This window comes from Monodon monoceros, unplaced genomic scaffold (assembly GCF_005190385.1).
Source record: "Monodon monoceros isolate NGI ecotype Baffin Bay Population unplaced genomic scaffold, NGI_Narwhal_1 Super_Scaffold_22, whole genome shotgun sequence".
Classification (NCBI taxonomy): Eukaryota; Metazoa; Chordata; class Mammalia; order Artiodactyla; family Monodontidae; genus Monodon; species Monodon monoceros.
In genome coordinates this window covers 42,622,781-42,643,306 of record NW_021703779.1, presented here as the reverse complement: position 1 = coordinate 42,643,306, position 20,526 = coordinate 42,622,781, and the positions used below count along the sequence as shown (strand labels likewise).

The following is a 20,526-nucleotide window of genomic DNA, read 5'->3' as shown; positions in this document are numbered from 1 at the left end:
GCAGGAGTTGTGGGGGCAGGGGCAACCACAATGCTCCTTCAAAGAGGATGACTGAGCTGACCCTTCCCTGTCCCATTCTCTTCTTCTTGATTGGGTGGGGCTCTGGTGGTCATCTTGGGGTCAGAGGGTGGCCATGAAGAAAAGTTCAGGAAACCTCAGCCCAGACTCCTTTGAGTTGCCGAAGCAATTCTCATTATGTGGGAGAAATAAAACCCTAAAATTATCCCACAATTCCCCACCCTTGGTCAGTGGTAGACACTCCTTCCCCCAGGAAGCTACCCATGACCACCAAATCCAAGTATGTTAAACCTGGACCCCCCACCCCCCCAGTCAAGACAAAGACAGATGAAGACACTGAGGACTAATGAAGACACTTCATGATAAGTTTTCTTGCCTTCCCAGCCCAGGGTGTAGCTGGGACTGGCTGTGAGGCTCCTATTTCTAAGGCAGGAGCTCATTTTCTCACAGATTCCCACCATTTAATCTCTTATGGAGCCAGCCAAGCTGCTTGCTCTATTTCCAGTTAGTTTTTGGATGAGCAGGGGTTGACCTGATAAAGACCCACACCCTCATTCCTTCATTACTCAACAGCCCGGTTGGCCAGGAGGGTGGGCTTCTTTACCCACTCAAGATTAAAAGCTTTCTCCAAGTTTTGTAATAGCTTGTACTTTATTACATATGCAACCCCGCCATACCTGCCAGTTGATCCCCCTCCCCTCCAAAGTATCATCTTTATATCAGCCCCCTCTTGGGGTCACTGAGCTGCTCCCCTTGCCTTCTGGAGCAGAGTAGATGGAGTCCCTTGAGCAGGCAGTGGGAGATCTATAATTGATCACAGTCCTCTTACAAATATATACACTTAAATCAGCACCCTGGGGGAGTTGTAAAGGGTCTTCAGGATGGGATGGAGTGAGGCTACCCCTCATCAAAGGTATAGCCTGGAATGAACTAAGGCTGGTCTATCTTGGGTCTCAGAAGGTGAAGAAGAGGAGCACACTCTGGGATTTAGTGTGAGTGGAGCATGTTCTCCCCAAACTTGTTCTGGTGGGCGATGTTCTTCACAGCTAGGAGAGCCTGAGGAGGAGGCAAGAGAGGGGAGGTAAGAGTGAGCACCCCTCTACCTCAGCCAGGAGGCTGCCCCCACTCCAGCCCTCAACCGCCCTGTCTCTTGGCCTATCCCACATGCAGAAGGGTCTCCATTTGCCCCTTATGCAATCACAAAAGGTGTGGGGGGGCAGGGGGGAGTGTGAGTGTGCACACATTAGAGGGTCTGCCCAGGGCCCACCTTGTGGTGAACGTAGGCCTGACAGTGGTAACACCAGGTAGACAGGTCGGCGTAGCTGAGTACCAGCGGGTGTCCCGAGCCTTCATGGTGTTGGAGCATATGGGCATTGATGTAACGACTGCAGTAGACCTGAGGTTGGGGAGCGAGCATTGGGTGGGGAATCAGCACCCACCTGTGGTTTGCTCCTGGGCCAACCTCCACCCTATCCCTTTCCTCGGCTGCATACCTGATAGCAAGACAGACACACCCAGTTCTCCTGGAGGGCTCCACAGTCCTGACAAGGTTGGGTCACATCCAGGCCTGCTTCAGGTACAGGGCATACTGCCACCAAATGGGGACACCAGGGCAGTGGTGTTACAGCGTAAAACATGGCCTGGGGGTGGGTGAAACTGAGTAAGGTAGGGACTCCACCTCCCCATTATATGTCCCTATAGCCCATGCTCCTACGTGGAGGCACAAATGGGCATGAGAAGGAAGCCACTGTTCTAGCCTCTCCCAGAACTCACTTGGTCAGTGTCAGCATGGTCTCCAGTGACATGCATCAGTACTGGCTCATTCATGTCCTGACCTCCAGCTGCCTCTCCTAGTAGCTCCTCGTCTTCTGGGGGTTCCTATACACACAGAGATAAGAGGTGAATCCGGGAGGCCTGATTCTTGTCCCTTCTTCCCCCTACCTGGGTGTGGTGGGCCTTACCTGTGCCTTGTCTAGTTCCAAGGTGCTGAGATTTCCAGTCAGTTTACTGGGGGATATCTGGGTTGTGGCTCCTTGCATGGGTGATGCTGGAGGAGTCTGATTGTCAGTGCATGAGGCTGGAGGGCTTTGGATCAGCTCAGCTCCCCCCACAGCCTCCTCCAAGGTGGTCTGGTCCAGCGTGGCATCCCCTGTGGCTGCCTCTGAGGTGGCCTGGTTCAGCGCAGCAGCTCCTCCCATGGCTGTCTCTGATGACTGGTCCTGAGTGAACTCCATCACAGCTGTCTCTGACGTAGTCTGGCCTGGAGTGGACTCTTTCACAGATGTTGCTGAGGTGACCTTCCCTGTGCCTGCCTCCAGAATATTCCCTTCTGGCATGGTCATCCCCTTGGCTGACAAAGGATTGGCTGCCTGGGGTGCCTTCTTGGTGATCAACTTAGAACTGGAGGGTCCCTCTTTATCTTTGACCTCTGGAACCATGGAAGGGAGATCCTTGAGTGTGGGTGCTATCCCTTCTCCCACCTCTAATCCCTGCCCTCCCCTGAGCCCCCACTGCCCGCAGTTCCCCTCACCCACTCACTTGTGACCCGCAAACTGCACCAGTATCTGCGATGGACTTGGATGGTCTCGCAGATCGAGGCCAGGGCCCCTGACAGTGGGGGCCGCAGCAGGGTCAGCAGGGGTGGCGGGTCCCCAAGGAGGGAGTGGGTGCAGGCGGCCATGGACTCCGAGATGGATGTCAGGTTATAACCACCCTTTGTTAAGGAAAAGAGGAGGGAAAGGTATGATGGGGGGGGGTCCTCAGGGAATTTGGGAGATGAGATGTCCTGCCTCCCAGTCTCCCCTTGGGGTCCTGCAAGTCTGGAGGGTAGGTACTGGGGACAAGTAAGTAGAACCCACATCTGTCAGATGGACAGCACCCACTATGTGAGGTGGTTGTTGAGGGGGATAGAATTGTGACATAAAGTGCAAGATAATAATAACCACAAGAATGACAGTGCTGATGGCAACATTAGTAAGCGCTGACGTTCATTAAGTGCTTGCTGTGTGCTAGACCCTATTCTAAGCACTGAATCCTCACAACCGCATGTGCTGAATCCGTGCAGGAACCTGCCTTCACAGTATGGGAACCCCTGGCCCCACCCACAGAAGGCGCTGCCCTGCCCTGGTACAGGAACAACTGGTCTTTCTCTCTATGTGAATCTCTATCCTGACCTGGTATGGGAACCCTCTTTTCTCACACTCTATAGGAACCCCAGTCTCTGCTCTTTTTCCAGATAAAGTAACTGCGGCTCACAGTGGTTAGATGACTTGTCTGAGGTCTTAAGAGCTGGTAAGAGGCAGCACTGAGGTTGGAACCTGGGCTACCTGAGGAAAGGGTCCACCACCCTGCCCTGCCACAGGCAGGCCTGGGCACACAGTGGGACATCTTACCAGCCAATTAATCTCTCTGTGACTTATTGTCCTCATCTGTGAAGGAGTACAAATGACAGCACAGAAGGTTGCTGAGTGGGTTAAACTAATGTACGAACAACGCATAACCATAAGAAGCCATAGCTCTTGTACAGGGCTTACCATGTGCCAGGCACCCCTCCACGATTGGCCATCCACACCTTACAGACAAGGAAACTGAGGCACAGGGGGTGGGGGCACTGAGTACTTTACAAAAGGTCAGTGAATTTCCTTTGTCTCAGGATTTTGTTGGAGGTAGTTCAAGTAGAGGTAAAAAGTAAAGACTCTGGAGCCAGGCTGCCTGGGTTCAAGGCCTGGCTCCATCATTATTAAATGTGTGACCTCCGGCTAGTCACCACAGCTCTCTGTACCTCAGTTTCCCTGATCTTGAGAGAGGAAAATGATGAGGTCAGTAGACCTTACCTCACAAGGCTGCTTTATTAAGTAAATGCATTAATAATGCACGTAAAGTGCCAAGAAGAGTGTCTTGTACATAGTGAGTGCTCAATTAAAGTTGCTAATGCTGGTGTTATTACTAATGCCCACTGTGTGCCCACAACCCCAGGTGGGGACATCCAAGTCTTCCCGACCACCCTCCCACCGCAGGAAGAGGGACCGAGACAGCTACCTCTAGGATAAGGATAATGCGGCCATTGGCCAGGCCCATCAGCAGGTGGGTGAGGTGGGCATAGCCCTCAGGCGACACCTGGCAGCTGCCCAGTGGGTCCCCCCGGGCAGCATCGAAGCCAGCTGAGACCAGCACCAGTTCCGGGTTAAACTGAGGCAGGGAGAGAAGAGACACGTGAGCACGAGGGTGGGGGCGTGGGGAGGCAGCAGTTCAGGGAGACCTAGAGACACAGACAAGGACAAATGAAGACATGGCAATGCAAGTCAGAGAGATGGAGACATGGGACCTGGAGCCCGGGAGACACAAGACCAGAGCCCTGAAAATAGGGAGGGGAGGACATGGAGACACAAGAGAGATTCAGAGACGTGGACACATCAGACACAGATTTAGAGACCCGAGATACAGAGATATGGAGATGTGAGAAACAGACGGACAGGGTCATGAAGCAGAGTTGTGAGATGTGGAGACTCATGTCAAGAGACAGTGACATGAGACGGAGATATGTCCTCACATACACACCCAAGGGTGAGACCAAGAGGCACACACTCCCCTCCCTGGGTCAAACATGGGACACATGGGCACAACACAGGGTTTTATACACATGGTACCAAAGAAAGGTGCACACATGTTTCCATCACAGAAGATGACAACACAAGTGCCACACACAGAAGATGGTCACATACAGTTACATACACCCACACACAATCAGACAGTCTCACACAGACCAGACTATACATAGTACTAGTCACACACGCACACACAGTTTCTCAGAGGGAACAGTAATCCACAGCTACCCCTGCACAAACACAGTCATACACATGCCACCACCACAGTCACAATAGTCACATGTGCTGTTGTACCCACAGGAGGTGGTCGCTTGCACATGGTCACACACACTATTTCATAGAGTTACACACACACAGAGACAGTCACAGCCAACTGTGCACAGACACACATACACATCTGAACACGCATGTCTGCACAGAGGTCACAGAGATGGTGCTCACGTTCATCCACCCTCAGAGTTAGTCATGTACACATGATTTGCCACACATACACACAGTTTACACACGGAGGAGGCAGTTACCTACAGCCACTCACACAGAGTCAGGGAAATGTATATAGGCCATAGGAGAGAGAGATGACTGTCACACACAGCCTTCCACATGCAGAAAGTCACACACTGGCTGTCAGAGAGAGCAATGTGCAATGACGTACAATATCACACCCATCACACAGAGCAGCGGTAGTGACAAATAGCTCCCCGTGCAGAGTTTCACATGTGCTCGAACCCCTCCCCACCTGGCACGTGCAGTTCCACAGAGATGGCAGTCACATGGGGCACTAGTGATGGTGTACACACAGGACAGGTACACAGCCAGGCACGCCCCCAGGCAAGACCACCCCCGCACACTCCCAAGTCCTCACAGTTACACACAGAAGGCAGTCACATACAGCCACTGCACAAACATACCCAAAGGCCATCAGAGTCACATCCCCTCCCCCAAAGCCATCACAGCAGCCACCCGCAGGTCCTCTCACAGGATCGGTCACTGAGACATCGGGCACATGCACGCCTGCTGCCACCCACACAGTCTTGTCACGTGCATCCTAAATCGTACCTCATAGGCAATGGGAAGCACCAGACGATGCCAGGCAACCAAGTAGTCGGCGTCACCCAAGCGGGGCCCATTCCAGGCCACGTTGACGGTGAAGCCCGTGCCTGCAGCCTGACCTATCTGGCTGCTGGCGCCCTCGTCCCCCATAGGAAAGAAGGTGCCATGATCATAGCGGTGCAGAGAAATGTACAGCACGCTGCAGGAACACGGTGGGAAGGAGGGATGTGCCTGGTTAGCGAGGCACCCATGACGCATGGTCCGCCCACCTCCCTGACCACACCCCACCCCCTGCCGCAGCCCCTCACCTGGGGTCCTCCTCAAATATGTGCTGAGTTCCATTACCATGATGGACGTCCCAGTCCACGATCAGGATCCTGAGGAGGGAGGGGACAGCTTCTCAGTTACCCCAGGACACTTGCCCTGGGGGAGGGCAGGGACTAGACCCCTGGAGTCTGTATGCAGGGGCATTTATTGTGGATGGGAGGACCCTGGGTCCCTGGGGAAAGCACTGGGTAGCAGGCTTGTGGGTCCTATCAGAGTCCTAAGGGCTTCACTGTGGGCCCGAGCAAGTGCTCAGGGCCAGATCCCGGGCCTTGTATGGGTAAGTGCCAGGGGCTAGATTGTGGGTCTTTTGAAGGAAGCACCAGAGGCCGGACCCTGGGTTCTGTTGGGATAGTCATCAGGGCCAGAAATTCTGGGGAAGGGGACCCTAGATTCTGTTTTATAAGCACCTGGTTGCCGCAATCTGGGGATCCTATCTGGGTAAGCACTGAAAGGCTAGATCCTTGGTCCTTTTCTGGAAGTGCTGGGCAATTGGACCCTTGGGTGGTTCGGGGTAACTTTGGGGGCTGTACTACAGGGCCTGCCGCGTAAGCACCAGGCGGTGGAGGCAGGGAGTACTCACCGCAGCGCACGCCCACTGACGGCCTGGGCATGGCGAGCAGCCACAGCCACAGAGTTGAAGAAGCAGAAACCGCAAGCGGCATCCCGCTCTGCATGGTGGCCGGGGGGACGCACCACAGCAATGCCATTCAAAACCTGGGGGAGGGGCAGGGAACAAAGATTAGACCACCCACCCTCCCCGCTTTCCCTTCCCTTTCCTCTCCTTTTCCATCTCTCCTGTCCCTCTACTATTCCACCAGCTGCTAGGGGCCCCCAAGCCTGTAGCCCCCATCCCGCTGGGTGCACTTCCCCAGGAGCCAGGCCTCTGGTGAGCTGGGATCTCCTCCCATTGCATGCCCCCTTTCCTCAGGCCTGGCCCACCTCTCAGAGCCGCCTCTTTCCCCACCCTCCATCCCCAGGACTTCCTCTCCTGGAGCCCAACGTCCCCTCCCCAAAGTGCAGGCACCTCTCCCGCCAGCACAGCCTCCACCAGGCGGCAGGCGGCGCCAGCAGCCAGCTGCGCACAGGTGAAGGTGCTGGGGCAGATGTAGATGGAGTCATAGTTGGCGCCCTCGCGGTGCAGCTCCCGGGTCTTCATCTTCTCCGTGGCCCGCAGACGATCCACGTGCTCAGCACTGGAGGCACAGAGGGGGCACTCAAGGGGACAGCCAGGTAACTCTGTCCCCTCCACGTCCTCTCCTGTGTCTCGCAGCAGCTCCACGTAACAGAGGCAAGCCCAGGCTCCAGCCCCCAGGGTGGCTTGCGTGCTCTGAGGCCTCACCCCAACCCGGCCACAGGGGTCTGACCTGTGGCAGGCGAGCAGCTCAGCGTCCGTGGCTGGACGTGCGGGCAGGGCGAGACAGCGCCCGGCAAGACCCAGCTCCTCCAGGTGGTGCATGATACGCTTGATGCGCTGAGGCGTCTCGGGGTGGTGGCTAGGAGTGGGGGAGTCGGAGGCAGGGCTTAGTGCGCTTGAAGTGAGGGCTCCCTCCCCTCCTCCCACTTAGCCCGGCTCTCTGACTGCATACTTGTCCCACAAGTTGTAGTGATCCATCATCTGTGGGTCATAGACCAGCCCTGTGCGAGCCTGCAGCACCGGCCACGTCAGGATTGGGAGCTCAGGGGGCTGCCATGGTCCCTCCGCCTCCTTCTCCTCCACATCGTCCCCCTCCACAGTGTCCTCCTCCTCCAGGGTCTCAGCTGCATGGGGAGGCCACATTCACCCTACTCCTACTCCCCCACCCTGGATCCCCTTAATACTCTGGAACTCAGTTTACCCAAACCTAAAAAGGGGTGGGAGGCCTGAAACCAGGGCCCAGTGAGAGAGGGCCTGACCCTCCCCCACCAAGGCATCGAGGAAAGCCAGAGTGGGGTCTGGAGGAGTCTCCTCCCACAGCTCCTTCCCTGCCCAACCCCCCACCCAGCGCACTCCCTGACAACTACCTGATCTCACGAAGACCTCCCAGAAGGGCTCAAGGGCTTCCAGAGCACAGGAGATAGATGCCTGGGCACTGGAGGGCAAGGGAGAGGAAAATGTGACCAACTGGCCCCTGAGTGGGCAATGAGGGGCCTACTTCTCCCCTCCTCCACCTGGGCTCACCTCGGGCAAGGGGCGCCAGGGAACTCCAGCACGGGGCAAGGGTCTCCCAGAAGGGTGTGGAGCGAGGCGCTGACGCCCTCAGCCAGGGAGCGGAGGTTGTAGCCACCCTGGGAGAAGGAGTTCACATGAGGGAGGGCAGGAAAGAACCAGATGTTACCAGAGAAGAGTAGGGTGTTGTCAAGCAACAGGGCATTTTTTTTTTTTTTTTTTTGCTGTACACGGGCCTTTCACTGCTGTGGCCTCTCCCGCCGCGGAGCACAGGCTCCGGACGCGCAGGCCCAGCGGCCATGGCTCACGGGCCCAGCTGCTCCGCGGCATGTGGGATCCTCCCGGACTGGGGCACGAACCCACGTCTCCTGCACCGGCAGGCGGACTCTCAACCACTGCGCCTCCAGGGAAGCCCAAGCAACAGGGCATTTGAAGGCTGACTTCATTTCATGTGCTGGACAGTATTATGGGATGATTACTGCTATTCTAATGCCCATTTTACATAAGGAAAGCAGAGGCACAGGGAAGCTGAGTGACTTAGGAGAGGTTGTCCAGCTAGTAAGTGGAACTGCTGGGACAGGACTGAAAGTTGTTCTTACGTCTTCCAGGATCCACGGGCTGAGAGACGAAGTGAGTCACTCACCTCCAGTGAGAGGATCAGCTTGCCTCCTGCCAGACCCATGAGCAGGTGGGTTAGCTGGGCGAACCCTGCCGGAGTGGCGGCCATCTCGCCCTGGAGGGACGAGGAGGGTCAGCCCTGCTCTGTGCGGCCCCCTTCTGCCCTCCTGCCATCCCAGTGCACCTGCCTTACCTTGGGGTCCCCTTGGAGGGCATCAAATCCAGCAGCTACCAGGACCAGCTGGGGCTGGAACTGAGAGGGAAGGAACTACATGAGGACACCTGCCCTCACGGCCCTTCCCTCAACATCGCCTCTGCCCCAACACACCCCAGACCCCCAGGACCTCAAGGGAAACTGGCAGCAGGACGCGCAGGAAAGCGGCGATGTAGTCGGCATCTCGCATCCCCACCTGCAGACAGGGAGGCATGATGGGGACGTCCTGCCATCTGCCCTGAAGGGCAGGGGTGGGCCTCATTTTGGGGGCAAAGGGTGGGCAGATACTGACCTGGTTCCAAGGCACATTGATGGTGTATCCCTGGCCTTCGCCAAAACCTGTGGTGGACCAGTTGGAGGCTGTAAGGTGGGGCCAGAACCGACCCTGCTCGTAGCGGTGGATGGAGAAATAGAGGACACTAGAGGCAGAGAAAAAAAAGAGGTGGGGGTTGAGGAATCGGTCCGCCCAGAAACCCCCAACCCACAGCTACCACAGTTGACTCAACCATTCATTCATTCTCTCATTAATTTCCCCATGAATTCTTTAATTCATACATTCATTCATTCTTCCATTCAGCTGCCAGCTTATTCATCCTCTCATGCATTAATTCTTCCATTTATTTATCCATTACCTCACTCACTCATTCATTTGCTCTCTTACTGAAATTGCTCCCTCAGCAAACACTGCTGCCCCTTCAGTGCCCACACAGTTCTAGCTCTGACACCCTGAGAGCTATCAAGTCCATCCCACCCCCTAGGGCTCCTGACCCTGTGGGGGACTCTAGATCATGCTTGCCTACCCACCAGCAGGACAAACCCTGTGACACTGGAGGCCCACAGAGGCATGAGGCTCTTAGTTGGCGGGAGCCAGCTAAGGCTGAAAAGAATGCCAGGCAAGGCTAGGGAGCTTAGTATTTTCCCTGAAGGAAGTGGGGAGACTCAGGGCCTAGGGGTTAGGAGGGGTGGGACTTGGTTCTGTACATGGAGCTGGAGTGGGGATGCTGGCTGGGGCTCCATGAGGCCAGTGAGGGGGCAATTCCTTGTCTCCAATACCTTACAGGCTACCTCTACTATTTCTTCTATTTTCTAGGTGAGAAACTGAGCACTCAGAGCAGTGAGGGGGGCTGACACAGAACAGATACTGAAAAGACACAATGGTATATGTTCTGATAGTAAGCCAAGTAGGAGGGCTTGATTCTGACCGAGGCGATCAAAATGACTATCTCTCATCCATCCTTCCATGCATCTGTTCATCCACCCCCTGCCTTGTTCCAGAAAGGACTTAAGGCAGCATTTTTTTCCTTTTTTAGGGAAATGCAAGAAATAGTGGTAAGCAATAAATCTAGACAAACTTAACAGTCACATTTTAATAAATGTTGATAATATAGTTGTGAAATTAAATGCAATTGGTATACAAGGATTTTTGGAATTGGGGGATAAAGACCATGTGAAAGCTCTGGTCTTGAGGAGATGGGAGATGAGTTTTACTTTTGACTCTAACAGATAAACATACAGTAGAACATAAATATTATCATCGGGAAAGATAGGAATAAAGAAAAGATTTGAAGAAAGTCCACCCCACAAGAGAGCCACCAAAGTCAACAAACAGAAGAACTAACACCCAAGGAAATTAAGTTTATAAAGCAAATAGAAGGAGATTTTAAAATAAGTTCAACTGACTTCCAGTAAAAGAATGGTGGACTGATGGCACAGGTATACCTCTTCATTATCCTACAATCCTAGTCAAAAGATAGTAAAGGAATTTTAAACAAGTATCAACCCAGGAAGACAGAAAGTGGGAGAAAGGATGTCAGACAATTAGAGACTTCAACACATCTCTGGAAAGTAGTCTGAGGCTCCAGGGGCCACAGCAGGCCCTCTCCCATGCTGAACAGGTTGGGAAGTCACCCAAGACAATCTGAGGTTTCCCTTCTGGAGAAGTCAAGCACAGATCCAGGTCAATGCTCACAAAATCAATTCTGAATAGCCAATTCACTGAATAACCAATTCACTAAATTTACTTGTTTCTTTTAACTACTAAGCTTTAGTTTACTAAATGAATTCTTGTTAATTTTCTTAGGCATAATAACAAGAATTCCTTAATATCATTAATCATTCTTTTTTGTTTTCAAAGTGCATTGGAGGCAATAGCTGTGTTATTTTGTGGATATATGACTATATGCATAGATATGAAGAATTGTGAATATATTCAATGCATTCTTATGAATAAGAATGTATAAATGAAAAAAATCTATCCATGACCTTCAATCTCCCAGCTCCCCATCTCTCAATCTCTTAACTCCATCAGGAGGGTCCTGGCTGGAGACAACTTGGATAGCCCTTAAAATACTATTATGAAGACAAGGAAAACAACTAAACTAAAGCTTAGTAGAGCATAAACACAGAGAGGAAGAAAGTGCTCTTGAAGCTTAAAAGAAGGAATGGAAGGTAAAGTTGAGGAAATCTCCCAGGACACTGAGCAAAAGGAAAAAAGAGACAGAAGACATGAGATAAAAAATAAGAGACACAGAGGATCAACCAAGGAAGTCTAACATCTGACTAACAGAGAGACCAGAGAGGACACAGTAGAAGAAATCATCAACAATCTAATAGAAGAAAACTTCTGAGGATTTAAGAAAGGCATGAGTCTTCAGATATAAAATATCTACCACTGGTAAGCAGAATGAGGGGCAGAGTGAAAATTCACAATACCAGGGATAATAGAACCTAAAACCTCCCAGAGGGGAAAATATATCAGAAAGGAATGAAAATCAGACTGACATCTAGACATCTGTCAGCAACACTGAATGGTGGAAAATAATAAAGCAATGTCTGGAGAACAACCAACCTAGATTAGATAATGGGCCACAGGAGCTCAGGAACCATGGGAATAAGTGGAATTTATGCATTCAATTCAATAAAAGGCTGGATACAACAGCAACTATTTAGTAGTGTCCCCTACTGACAAGGATGGGCTCAATCACTTTCTGCAGGAAGGGTAAGGTGGTTCTCTTTCTGGAGGGAAGTCTGGCACTAGATTCTAGACTTTCAAGCACAGTGACCCTCTGACGAATTGGAAATTCATCCTACAGATATACTCAGAGGAGTATAAAATTATATATTTACCAGACTATTCACTGTAGAATTATCTGTAGAGCAAAGACTAGGAAGACCTATAAACATCCTGGGGTTAAATGGCCAAAGGTATAGCCACACAATGGAACACTGTACAGCTCTTACAAAGAACGAGATGCTTTTCAGAGGAACTAACATGGAGAGGTGTCCAAACCATGCTGTTAAATGCAAAAAGCAAGTTGTTGAAGAAAATGTAGTGGTAGTATGTTAATAATAATAATGATAATGATGAATATTTGTACATCTACAGGAAAAATTCTGTAACTATCAACAGTTACTTTTGACATGATGAGAATTACAGGAGACTCACTGCTTTAGACGTTTCGATATTTAATTATTTTGTTTGATTTATGGCCATGCCATGTGGCTTATGGGATCGCAGTTCCCCGACCAGGGGTTGAACCCCAGCAGAGGCAGTTAAAGCCCGGAATCCTAACCACTAGGACACCAGGGAACTAACTCCCTTTAATTTTTTAAAGAAATAAAATTTGCAGTATTGTCATAATCGGAAAACATAAAGTAGTAATTTGAGGTTCACTCCAGCTCCAGGATAAATTGGTGAACGAGATCTCCAAGCATTTGTGGGCTCAAATCTCGTCTCTTCAACTTCTTCTCTCTATGACCTCTTAACCTGTAAGCCTCAGTTCCCTGATCTGTAAAATGGGGAACCCAACAGTCCCTGCCTCAGAGTGAAATTAAGAGACAGCAGACACGCAGAGGGCAGTACCAAACCTGTTGCCAGGGCAGGCCCAACAAATGTGAATGCTTCCCCTTCCCTCCTGGGCCCCTTCTGGCTGCGCCTGTAAAGGTGGCGGGTGGCTGGGAGTCTAGCATCTAGGGTGGTACTCCGGGCATACCTGGGGTCTTGGTCAAAGGTGAACTGTGTTCCTTGACCGTGGTGCACATCCCAATCCACGATAAGGACCCTGTAAGTGGGAGAGAGGGGGGCACTATGTAAGAAGATCAAGGAGCATCTGGGGGAAGTGCCTAGACCAAGATACCCAACCCTGCGCCACCCTCATTACACCCGCCCTGCTGCTTGCTGCTGACCTCTGAATGTCATGCTTCTGTTGAGCATAGCGGGCAGCCACAGCCACGTGGTTGAACATGCAATACCCGTCCATGAGACTGTGCTGGGCATGGTGTCCAGGAGGCCTGGGAAGGGCAGGGAAGGCCACAGATTGATGGTGGTGAGGGGTCCTCCTCTTCAGAGATGGACTCTTCCCTGCTCTCTAATCCTGGACCACCAACTCCCCCAGTGCCGATGCCTGCACATCTGCCAGGAACTGAGTAATTGGGTCCCTCAGACCCTCACCCCCAGTCTACTCTTCTCTCTCTGAAGGAAATTTGATAATGCTCATTAAAATTATCAATGCATACACCCTCATACCAAGTCCTTCTGCTCCTGGGGACTTAGTCCACAACCTATATAACAAAAAGGGTGAAATAACATGTTTATAAATGGATGATATTTGGTGCAGCATTTTTTGGAAACAGCAAATGATTGGAGAGAACCAAAATGCCCAGTGGTAGCAGGCAGGTTAACTTACTGTGCATTTGTATAATGGCGTTCTACATGGGTCTAGGCTATACACTGTTAAGAGAAAAGCTTTCCAAGATATATAAGTGAAAAACGCATGGTACAGGGAGTGTGTCAAGTGCTACCATAATTTGTGGCTAAAAAAGGGGAGGTAGGAGAAAAGCTACGTCTTCTGCATTTCATCACTTCTGAGATGCCAATGATGAGAAGATGTACTGTGATTTTACATGCCAATAACAAAGCAGAAAATGCTGCCAAAGGAATTCTGAGACACCGTTGTTTATAAGATGCATCTGGATTTCAAGATGTTTCAAATATGAAAAAAATATACACCTTAGAATCAACAAAATATGGTATTTATTCCATGAATGGCACAGACTATTTCTGGGAGGACACAAGAGTCGTTGGTGACAGCGACTGCCTCCAGGAGAGGAAGCAGGTGTCTGGAGACGGGGGTGGGGAGGACTTTTACTTGTACCGGACCCCCAACCTTTTTTTAACATTTGATTCTTGAATCATGTGAATATACTTCCCATACCTTTTACATTTGAGAAAGGAATTTTTTGTAAAGTAAAAAAGCCTTATGCTAGTGGGTCCTACCTGATGATCGCCATGCCATTCCGGATCTCAGCCCTCAGGACTGCATCCACTAGCCTGAGGACGGAGCCTGAGGCCAGGCAGGCACAGGTGTATGAGTTCTGGAGAGACAGTGGGGAGCCAGAGAGGGAGTGAGGGAGAGAGCAGCCCTGTCCACTCAGCTGCCCCGCTCCAAGGTGGGGTGGATGTGGGGATGGGGGACCCCGGGATTGCCACCACCCTCTGCCCTCACAGTTCTCATCCATACCGGATGCAGATAAACTGAGTCATAGGTATCTGCTAGGACACGGAGTTCCCCCTCATTCATGTACTGGGTCGTCTCCATCAGATCAATGTATTCTAGACTGGGTACATAGATGGGGGATGGGATTCAGGGGCCCGCCTCCCTCCCTGGCCCTGAACCAGGGCCCTATCCCCTTCCCAGCTGAGTCCTCCATGCACCAAACCCCTGGACAAGTCAGGCCTCCTCAACTGTCAATCCAGGGAATAGCTGGGATGTAGGATACCTTCCCTGCTTCTTCCCCAGCCTGCCTCATTTCCAGTAACAACCCTTGCCCTCTACTCTGGCCACATCAAATCCTACCTCCAGGTCTTTTTTTTTTTTTTTTTGCGGTATCCGGGCCTCTCACTGTTGTGGCCTCTCCCGTTGCGGAGCACAGCCTCCGGACGCGCAGGCTCAGCGGCCATGGCTCACGGGCCCAGCCACTCTGCGGCATGTGGGATCTTCCCGGATTGGGGCACGAACCCGTGTCCCCTGCATCGGCAGGCGGACTCTCAACCACTGCGCCACCAGGGAAGCCCAGTACCTCCAGGTCTTTGACCAGACAGTTCCAGCTGTCTGCATCTCCCTTTCCTCAGCCTTCTGTTTCATGGGACCCATTCTTTTTCTCCTCTTAAAGCTCAGCTCAGATACCCCCTCTGCCACACTAACTCTCCTTGAGCCATACCACATCAGGACTCATACTCTGGGTTCCTTCAGCCCCCTGGGGGAACCCCCTGATCACTCTGTCCACATATCCATCATCTGTTTACACATCAGATTATAATAACAAAAAGAGCTCATCAGGGACTGATGATATGTCAGGCACCATTCTAAGCACCCGACACATATCAAGCCCTCCTGAGGAGCTCATGTTTACTAGCCCCCAAGTTACAGGTGATGACACTGAGATTCAGAAAGGCTCACTGACTTGCCCAAGACCACAGAGCCCATGACATTCCTTCCCAAAGCATCTGGCCTGCCCTGGTTGGCCCAGGGCAGCCTCCTCCCCATCCCTACAAGGCCCCTAAGCCTTCACCTGTGAACCAACATCAGCTCCTCCTTTTCGGCAAATCGGGCCTGGGGAGACATGAGGAATAAAGGGCTAAGGCTCAGGCTGTCCCACCAGCTGCTGCCCTCTGCCCAGGATGTCGGCTGGGGGACTCACCTGAAAGGACACACAGCGATCCAGGAGGCCCTCCTGGATCAGATGCTCCTTGATGGCATGGAGCCGCTCAGGGCCTTCAGGGAAGCTGGGTTGACAGAGATACAAATACAGATATAGATACAGATATATATGACACTGGTGAGCACCACATCTGTTTCTGCACATTTTCCCCATCTGCCCTTCCACAGCTGCTGACGCATGAAACTTTGGAGTCATCCCTGGCATCTGTCGGTCTCCGTTCTCATGATATATGCAGAGCCCGGCCCTCTCCTATCACCCCCACTGCTGCTACCATAACCTCTCACCTGGGCTATTGCACTCAGCTGGCCTCCCAGCTTCTGCCCTTGCTCCCCCAACAGTCCTTTCTCTGCACAGCAGCCCAGACACTGGTTAAAACTCAAATCAGGTCACGTCCCTCCTCTACTCAAAAACTTCTCCTGGGGCTTCCCTGCTGGCGCAGTGGTTGAGAGTCTGCCTGCCGATGCAGGGGACAGGGGTTCGTGCCCTGGTCCGGGAAGATCCCACATGCCGCGGAGTGGCTGGGCCCCTGAGCCATGGCCGCTGAGCCTGCGCGTCCAGAGCCTGTGCTCCGCAGCGGGAGAGGCCACAACAGTGAGAGGCCCACGTATCGAAAAAAAAAAAAAAATTCTCCTGGCTCCCAGCTCACTCAGGGTAAAAGCCAATGTCCTCCCCATGCCCCAGAAGGCCCTTGACGACCTGCCCCATCCCCTCTTTGACCCCTATCTCCTACTGCTCTCCCCATCACTCACTGCTTCTCCTACACTGGGCTCCTCCCTGTTCCTCAGTCAAACCAAGTACGTTTCCACTAGCTCTTCTTCCTGCCCAGGACAATCTTCTTCCAGATGTCTCCATAGCTCACTCCCTCACCTCCTTCAGATCCCTGCTCAGATAGTAAGGCCTTCCTTGATCATCGTATTCAAAACTGAAGAGTCCCCTCCACTGCACTTTCTGCTACTCTCCCTCCCGCTTCAGTGTTTCTCCACAGCACTTCTCTTTCTAACACACTTTATCACTTGCTTTTTCCTTGTTTACTATCTGTCTCCCTCCTCTAAAATGTAATCTCCACAAAGGCAGGAGTTTTGTTTGTTTTGTGTACTGCCTGTCCCTAGCGCCTCAGGAGGCGGTAGATATGTATTCAATAATGAAGTCTTTTGCCATCCTGAGTCTTCCACTGGGATAGGGGAGATAGATACTAAACTAGTAAACACATAAGTATAATAATGGACAAACAACGGCATGGGCTAGGAATATCTTGATGCTCAGGTGTGGGGGAAGGGGAGTGGCTAGGCAAAGCCCTCTTGGAGGGTCTCCTTGAGATGTGAATGTTAACTAGGAGACAAGTAGGTGGAAATGAATCTCTGGAAAAGGGATTGGCCAGGGTAAAGGCCTGAGATGAGAGAGTGCCTGGCATGTTGGAAGAACAGCAAGGGGATCAGTGTGTGTGAAGTGAAGCAAAGCGAATGAGGGGGAGGATTGGCTGACGAGGTCACCGTGGTGATATGGAGCCAGATCACATGGAACCTTAGAGGCCAGGATGAAGAATCTGAACTTTACCTTCAGGGCAACACCCTGCCCTTGAAGGACTTTAAGAGAGAGAATATCATCTCGTACATATTTTTTTAGGTTGTTGTGTGAAGAACAGGCAGCAGGGGTGAGGGTGGAAACAGGGAGGCCTCTGCAAGTCTAGGTGAGTGATGATGGTGGTGGCAGCGGAGGCGGTGAGGAAAGGTCAGATACTGAATACATTTCAAACATAGAGCCAAAAGAATTTGCTGATGGATTGTAATGTGTGACTGAATGGGAAGTGTAATTCTTCCATTTCAGCACAAACATCCCTTCTTCAAGGAATCCTTCTGGGAACCCTGGATGCTAGTCTAGGGTCCTCTATTAAACACTCTTGAAAGCTCTGGTCTTAGGTCCTCCTTCATTAAACACCTCACACTGCTGATGGTGGTTTAGTGACCTGCTCTCCTACTCATCTGTCAGCTCCCTGTAGGTCTTGTTTGACACATTTGTATCACCATCTCCGGCACACAGAAGGCACTCAATAAATGTTTGTTGGCTAAATGAAAACAACCCATTCAAGCCTGAGCCCCATCTCCCTAAATCATCTGCTTCCATTCTCTAGGCTAGATTAAGACAGGATTCGTTCTTCTAATGGGCTCTAAGTGTTTGTCTTTGTATGGCTTGGGTATGGCCTGGAGGAGCCAGCCTCACCTGTCATCCCAGAGGCAGTGGAATTCATTTAGCTGCTCATCGAACACCAAGCCAGTGCCAGACAGTGTCCTGGCCTCCCGGTTCAGATCCTGCAAGGAAAAAAAATGGAAGAGACTGATGCACTGAGGGCCTGAGTCAGAGGGAGCATCCCACACTGTCCAGGATGGAGAAGCTCAGGGTTTTGATTGTCACAGGAGGTTAATTGCGGCCAGGCCCCTCTCACCAGCCCTTGCAGCCCCACGACTAGGTCTTGCTCAGCTGCTTGACTAAGCTTCTTCATTCTGCCTTTCTTCTTACCTCCGCTAGATTGGGGCTGGAGCGGAGTACGGCACCCTTTTTAACACCTCGCTTCTGCCAAACAGAGAGAGGGGTCAGAGTCCAACGCACGGCCCGCTGCTCCCCCTCCCCCTCATCAAGGCAGGTCTGGGGCCTCACCGAGGTCTGGGGCCTCACCGAGGTGACGCTGGAGTCGTGGGCGGGGGGATGGGGATTGTGCCTACTCCTTCGCTGTCTGGTTGTGGTGGAATCCTGGCCGGTGGAGGTCATGGCTGGGGAGACTTCACCCCTCACGCGTTTCTTGGGGGTGGGGTGGAGGTGACTCTGAAAGGGCCCAACGCCCTGAAAACCCTACATCCCAGCCCTTCCCAGGCCCCGCCCCCTACGCTAGTCTCTATGCCTTTTGCTATCTATTCCACACCACCTTCTAGACTCTGCCTCTGAAGGCTCTTTCCCTCCAGCAGGGTGTCCATTCTACCTGGTCCCGCCCATTCCACTAGGCTCCACCCCTTTAACACTATTCTTTCTCCTTTCAAAGTCTTGCCCTTTCACAGAGCAATTAACCCCCTGGCTCAGTCCGTTCTAGAGCCTTCCCTTTCCAGCTAATCACCGCCCCTTCCGCTCTATCAAGCCCCATTCCCAGACCCTTTCATTCCTCAAAGCCTCGCCCAGACCCCACCCCTTCTCAAACCTGCCCATTCCAGCCAATCTCCCGGGATAATCACCCACTCTTTCACTCAGCCAGACCCAGCCAGGGCCCCGACTCCACCCTTAACGATCCACTTAACTCCACCCCTTTTCGGCCCGACCGGCACCTTCCACTTGGCTAGATCCCGCCCCTAACGTTTCAACAAGCCCAGCTCCTCAGGGGACTGCCCCTTTCCTTCCACCAGGCCCCACCCCCTACCCAGGCCCAATCCCTAACGCCTCACCAAGCCCCTTCAGCCAGTTCCGAGCCACCTCCCGCTAGCCCCTCCCCCTTCCCGCCCCCGCCGTCGACGCGGGCGCAGCCCCTTTCTCAAACTCCGCCTTTGGCTTACGCCTCAAAATTCCCTGAGCACCCTCTTTTCCGTTGGGCCGGGGCTCTCTACAACCCGCCCCAATCCCTCCCACACTGGGGGTCTTGCCGCAAGGCCGCGCCCCTCGTGCGGGCCACACCTCCCGCGAACTCACAAACTGCGGGTCTGCGCGAGAGCTGGCGTCGCAGGCCGTGCTGCGTCTATATGAAGCGCGCGCCAGCGGCTGGACGATGCGCTCGGGGTCAACCTCGCCCCTCCCCCAACCGCGGCTGTCGTCCTGGCGGCCATGGCCGCCGTCCCTCCGTCCCTGTCCAGTTACCTTAGGAGCCCTCCGGACCGGCGCCAACTGTACCGTGCGATTAACTCAAGAGTGCAAGCAAGCAAGGCCGTTAGAAAGGGGCGTCTTCTCTCCTCCCAGTGGCTTCCCGCGGGACGCGCCGTGATGACGTAGTGAGGGCGGGCTGGTGGGCCTGGAGCGCGGTGGGAAGTGGACAAGGCTGGTGGCGGCCAAAATGGGAGTGGTGATGTTAATAAATGTGAGGATTTTCTGAGTTCATATTCGCTAAGGTGGTACACAGGAAGCACTCACCAAATGTTAGCTATTAATATTCTGCCGGGAAAATGAATGGTGGAGCGGAAGGAGTCTTAGTAGAGGCAAATAACTGTGATGATAGCAAGTAATATGTGACAGGCATTGTCGCAGGCCACAATTCTATGAGGTAGTTCCTTAAGGCTGCTTTGAAGATAAGGAAACTGAGGTTATGCGACTTAGCCATGTGACCTTGAGCAAGTTACTGAGCATCTCTGGGCTTCAGTTTCCTCATCTGGAAAATTGTGGTAATTATAGTGCCGGAGCCAGAATGGACCTCAGGAGGGGAGTTTTTCTTTGGGCAGCGGCTCTCCCTGTCGGCTCCCTCCACTGGGTCACCTCTGCCCCCAAGCTGTAATAGAAAGTGTGTGCCTAGGGGGTAGGGGGAGTTGCCACTGTGCACCACCCCCGAACTCCCCCCCACACTGTGTCTAAATGCCTAAATGTCAGACCCGTAGGAGGCCGGTTTGTCCTCCTAATCTCCCTCTCTCATTCTTCACCATTTCCTACCGGGCTGTAGGCTGGGGCGGGAGAGATAAGCGGTCTGGGGTTCAGCATCGCTGACTAACTAACAGATTGACAGCCCCGCCGCCCAGTAGCCGGGCCCTCTTACCCTCTTGCAAACCCCAGTTCCAGCCTTCTCTTCCCTTCCACTCTTTTTCTACCTGAACGTGTCTTTTTGTCCCAGTGGAAGAGGGTCACAGCCCTAAGACTTTTAAACCTCCAGA

The 20,526-nt window shown here is 52.5% G+C and overlaps 1 protein-coding gene across 1 annotated transcript; it reads right to left on the bottom strand.

Moving 5' to 3' along the window:
* Window positions 1–655: 655 nt before the first annotated feature.
* Window positions 656–19,638, bottom strand: HDAC6 (histone deacetylase 6). The gene is given in 30 exon segments (XM_029240642.1): window positions 656–1,074; window positions 1,286–1,414; window positions 1,512–1,658; window positions 1,792–1,896; window positions 1,980–2,446; window positions 2,557–2,731; window positions 4,057–4,206; window positions 5,679–5,871; window positions 5,981–6,049; window positions 6,580–6,713; window positions 7,024–7,192; window positions 7,364–7,492; window positions 7,586–7,757; window positions 8,001–8,068; window positions 8,158–8,264; window positions 8,789–8,878; window positions 8,957–9,016; window positions 9,108–9,173; window positions 9,270–9,396; window positions 12,970–13,038; window positions 13,163–13,267; window positions 14,253–14,350; window positions 14,497–14,593; window positions 15,548–15,588; window positions 15,677–15,761; window positions 17,915–18,003; window positions 18,138–18,211; window positions 18,214–18,265; window positions 18,368–18,514; window positions 19,529–19,638. Coding segments are annotated over 29 exon segments (3,429 nt in total). The 5' UTR covers window positions 18,461–18,514; window positions 19,529–19,638; the 3' UTR covers window positions 656–1,005.
* Between the last annotated feature and the right edge of the window lie 888 nt (window positions 19,639–20,526).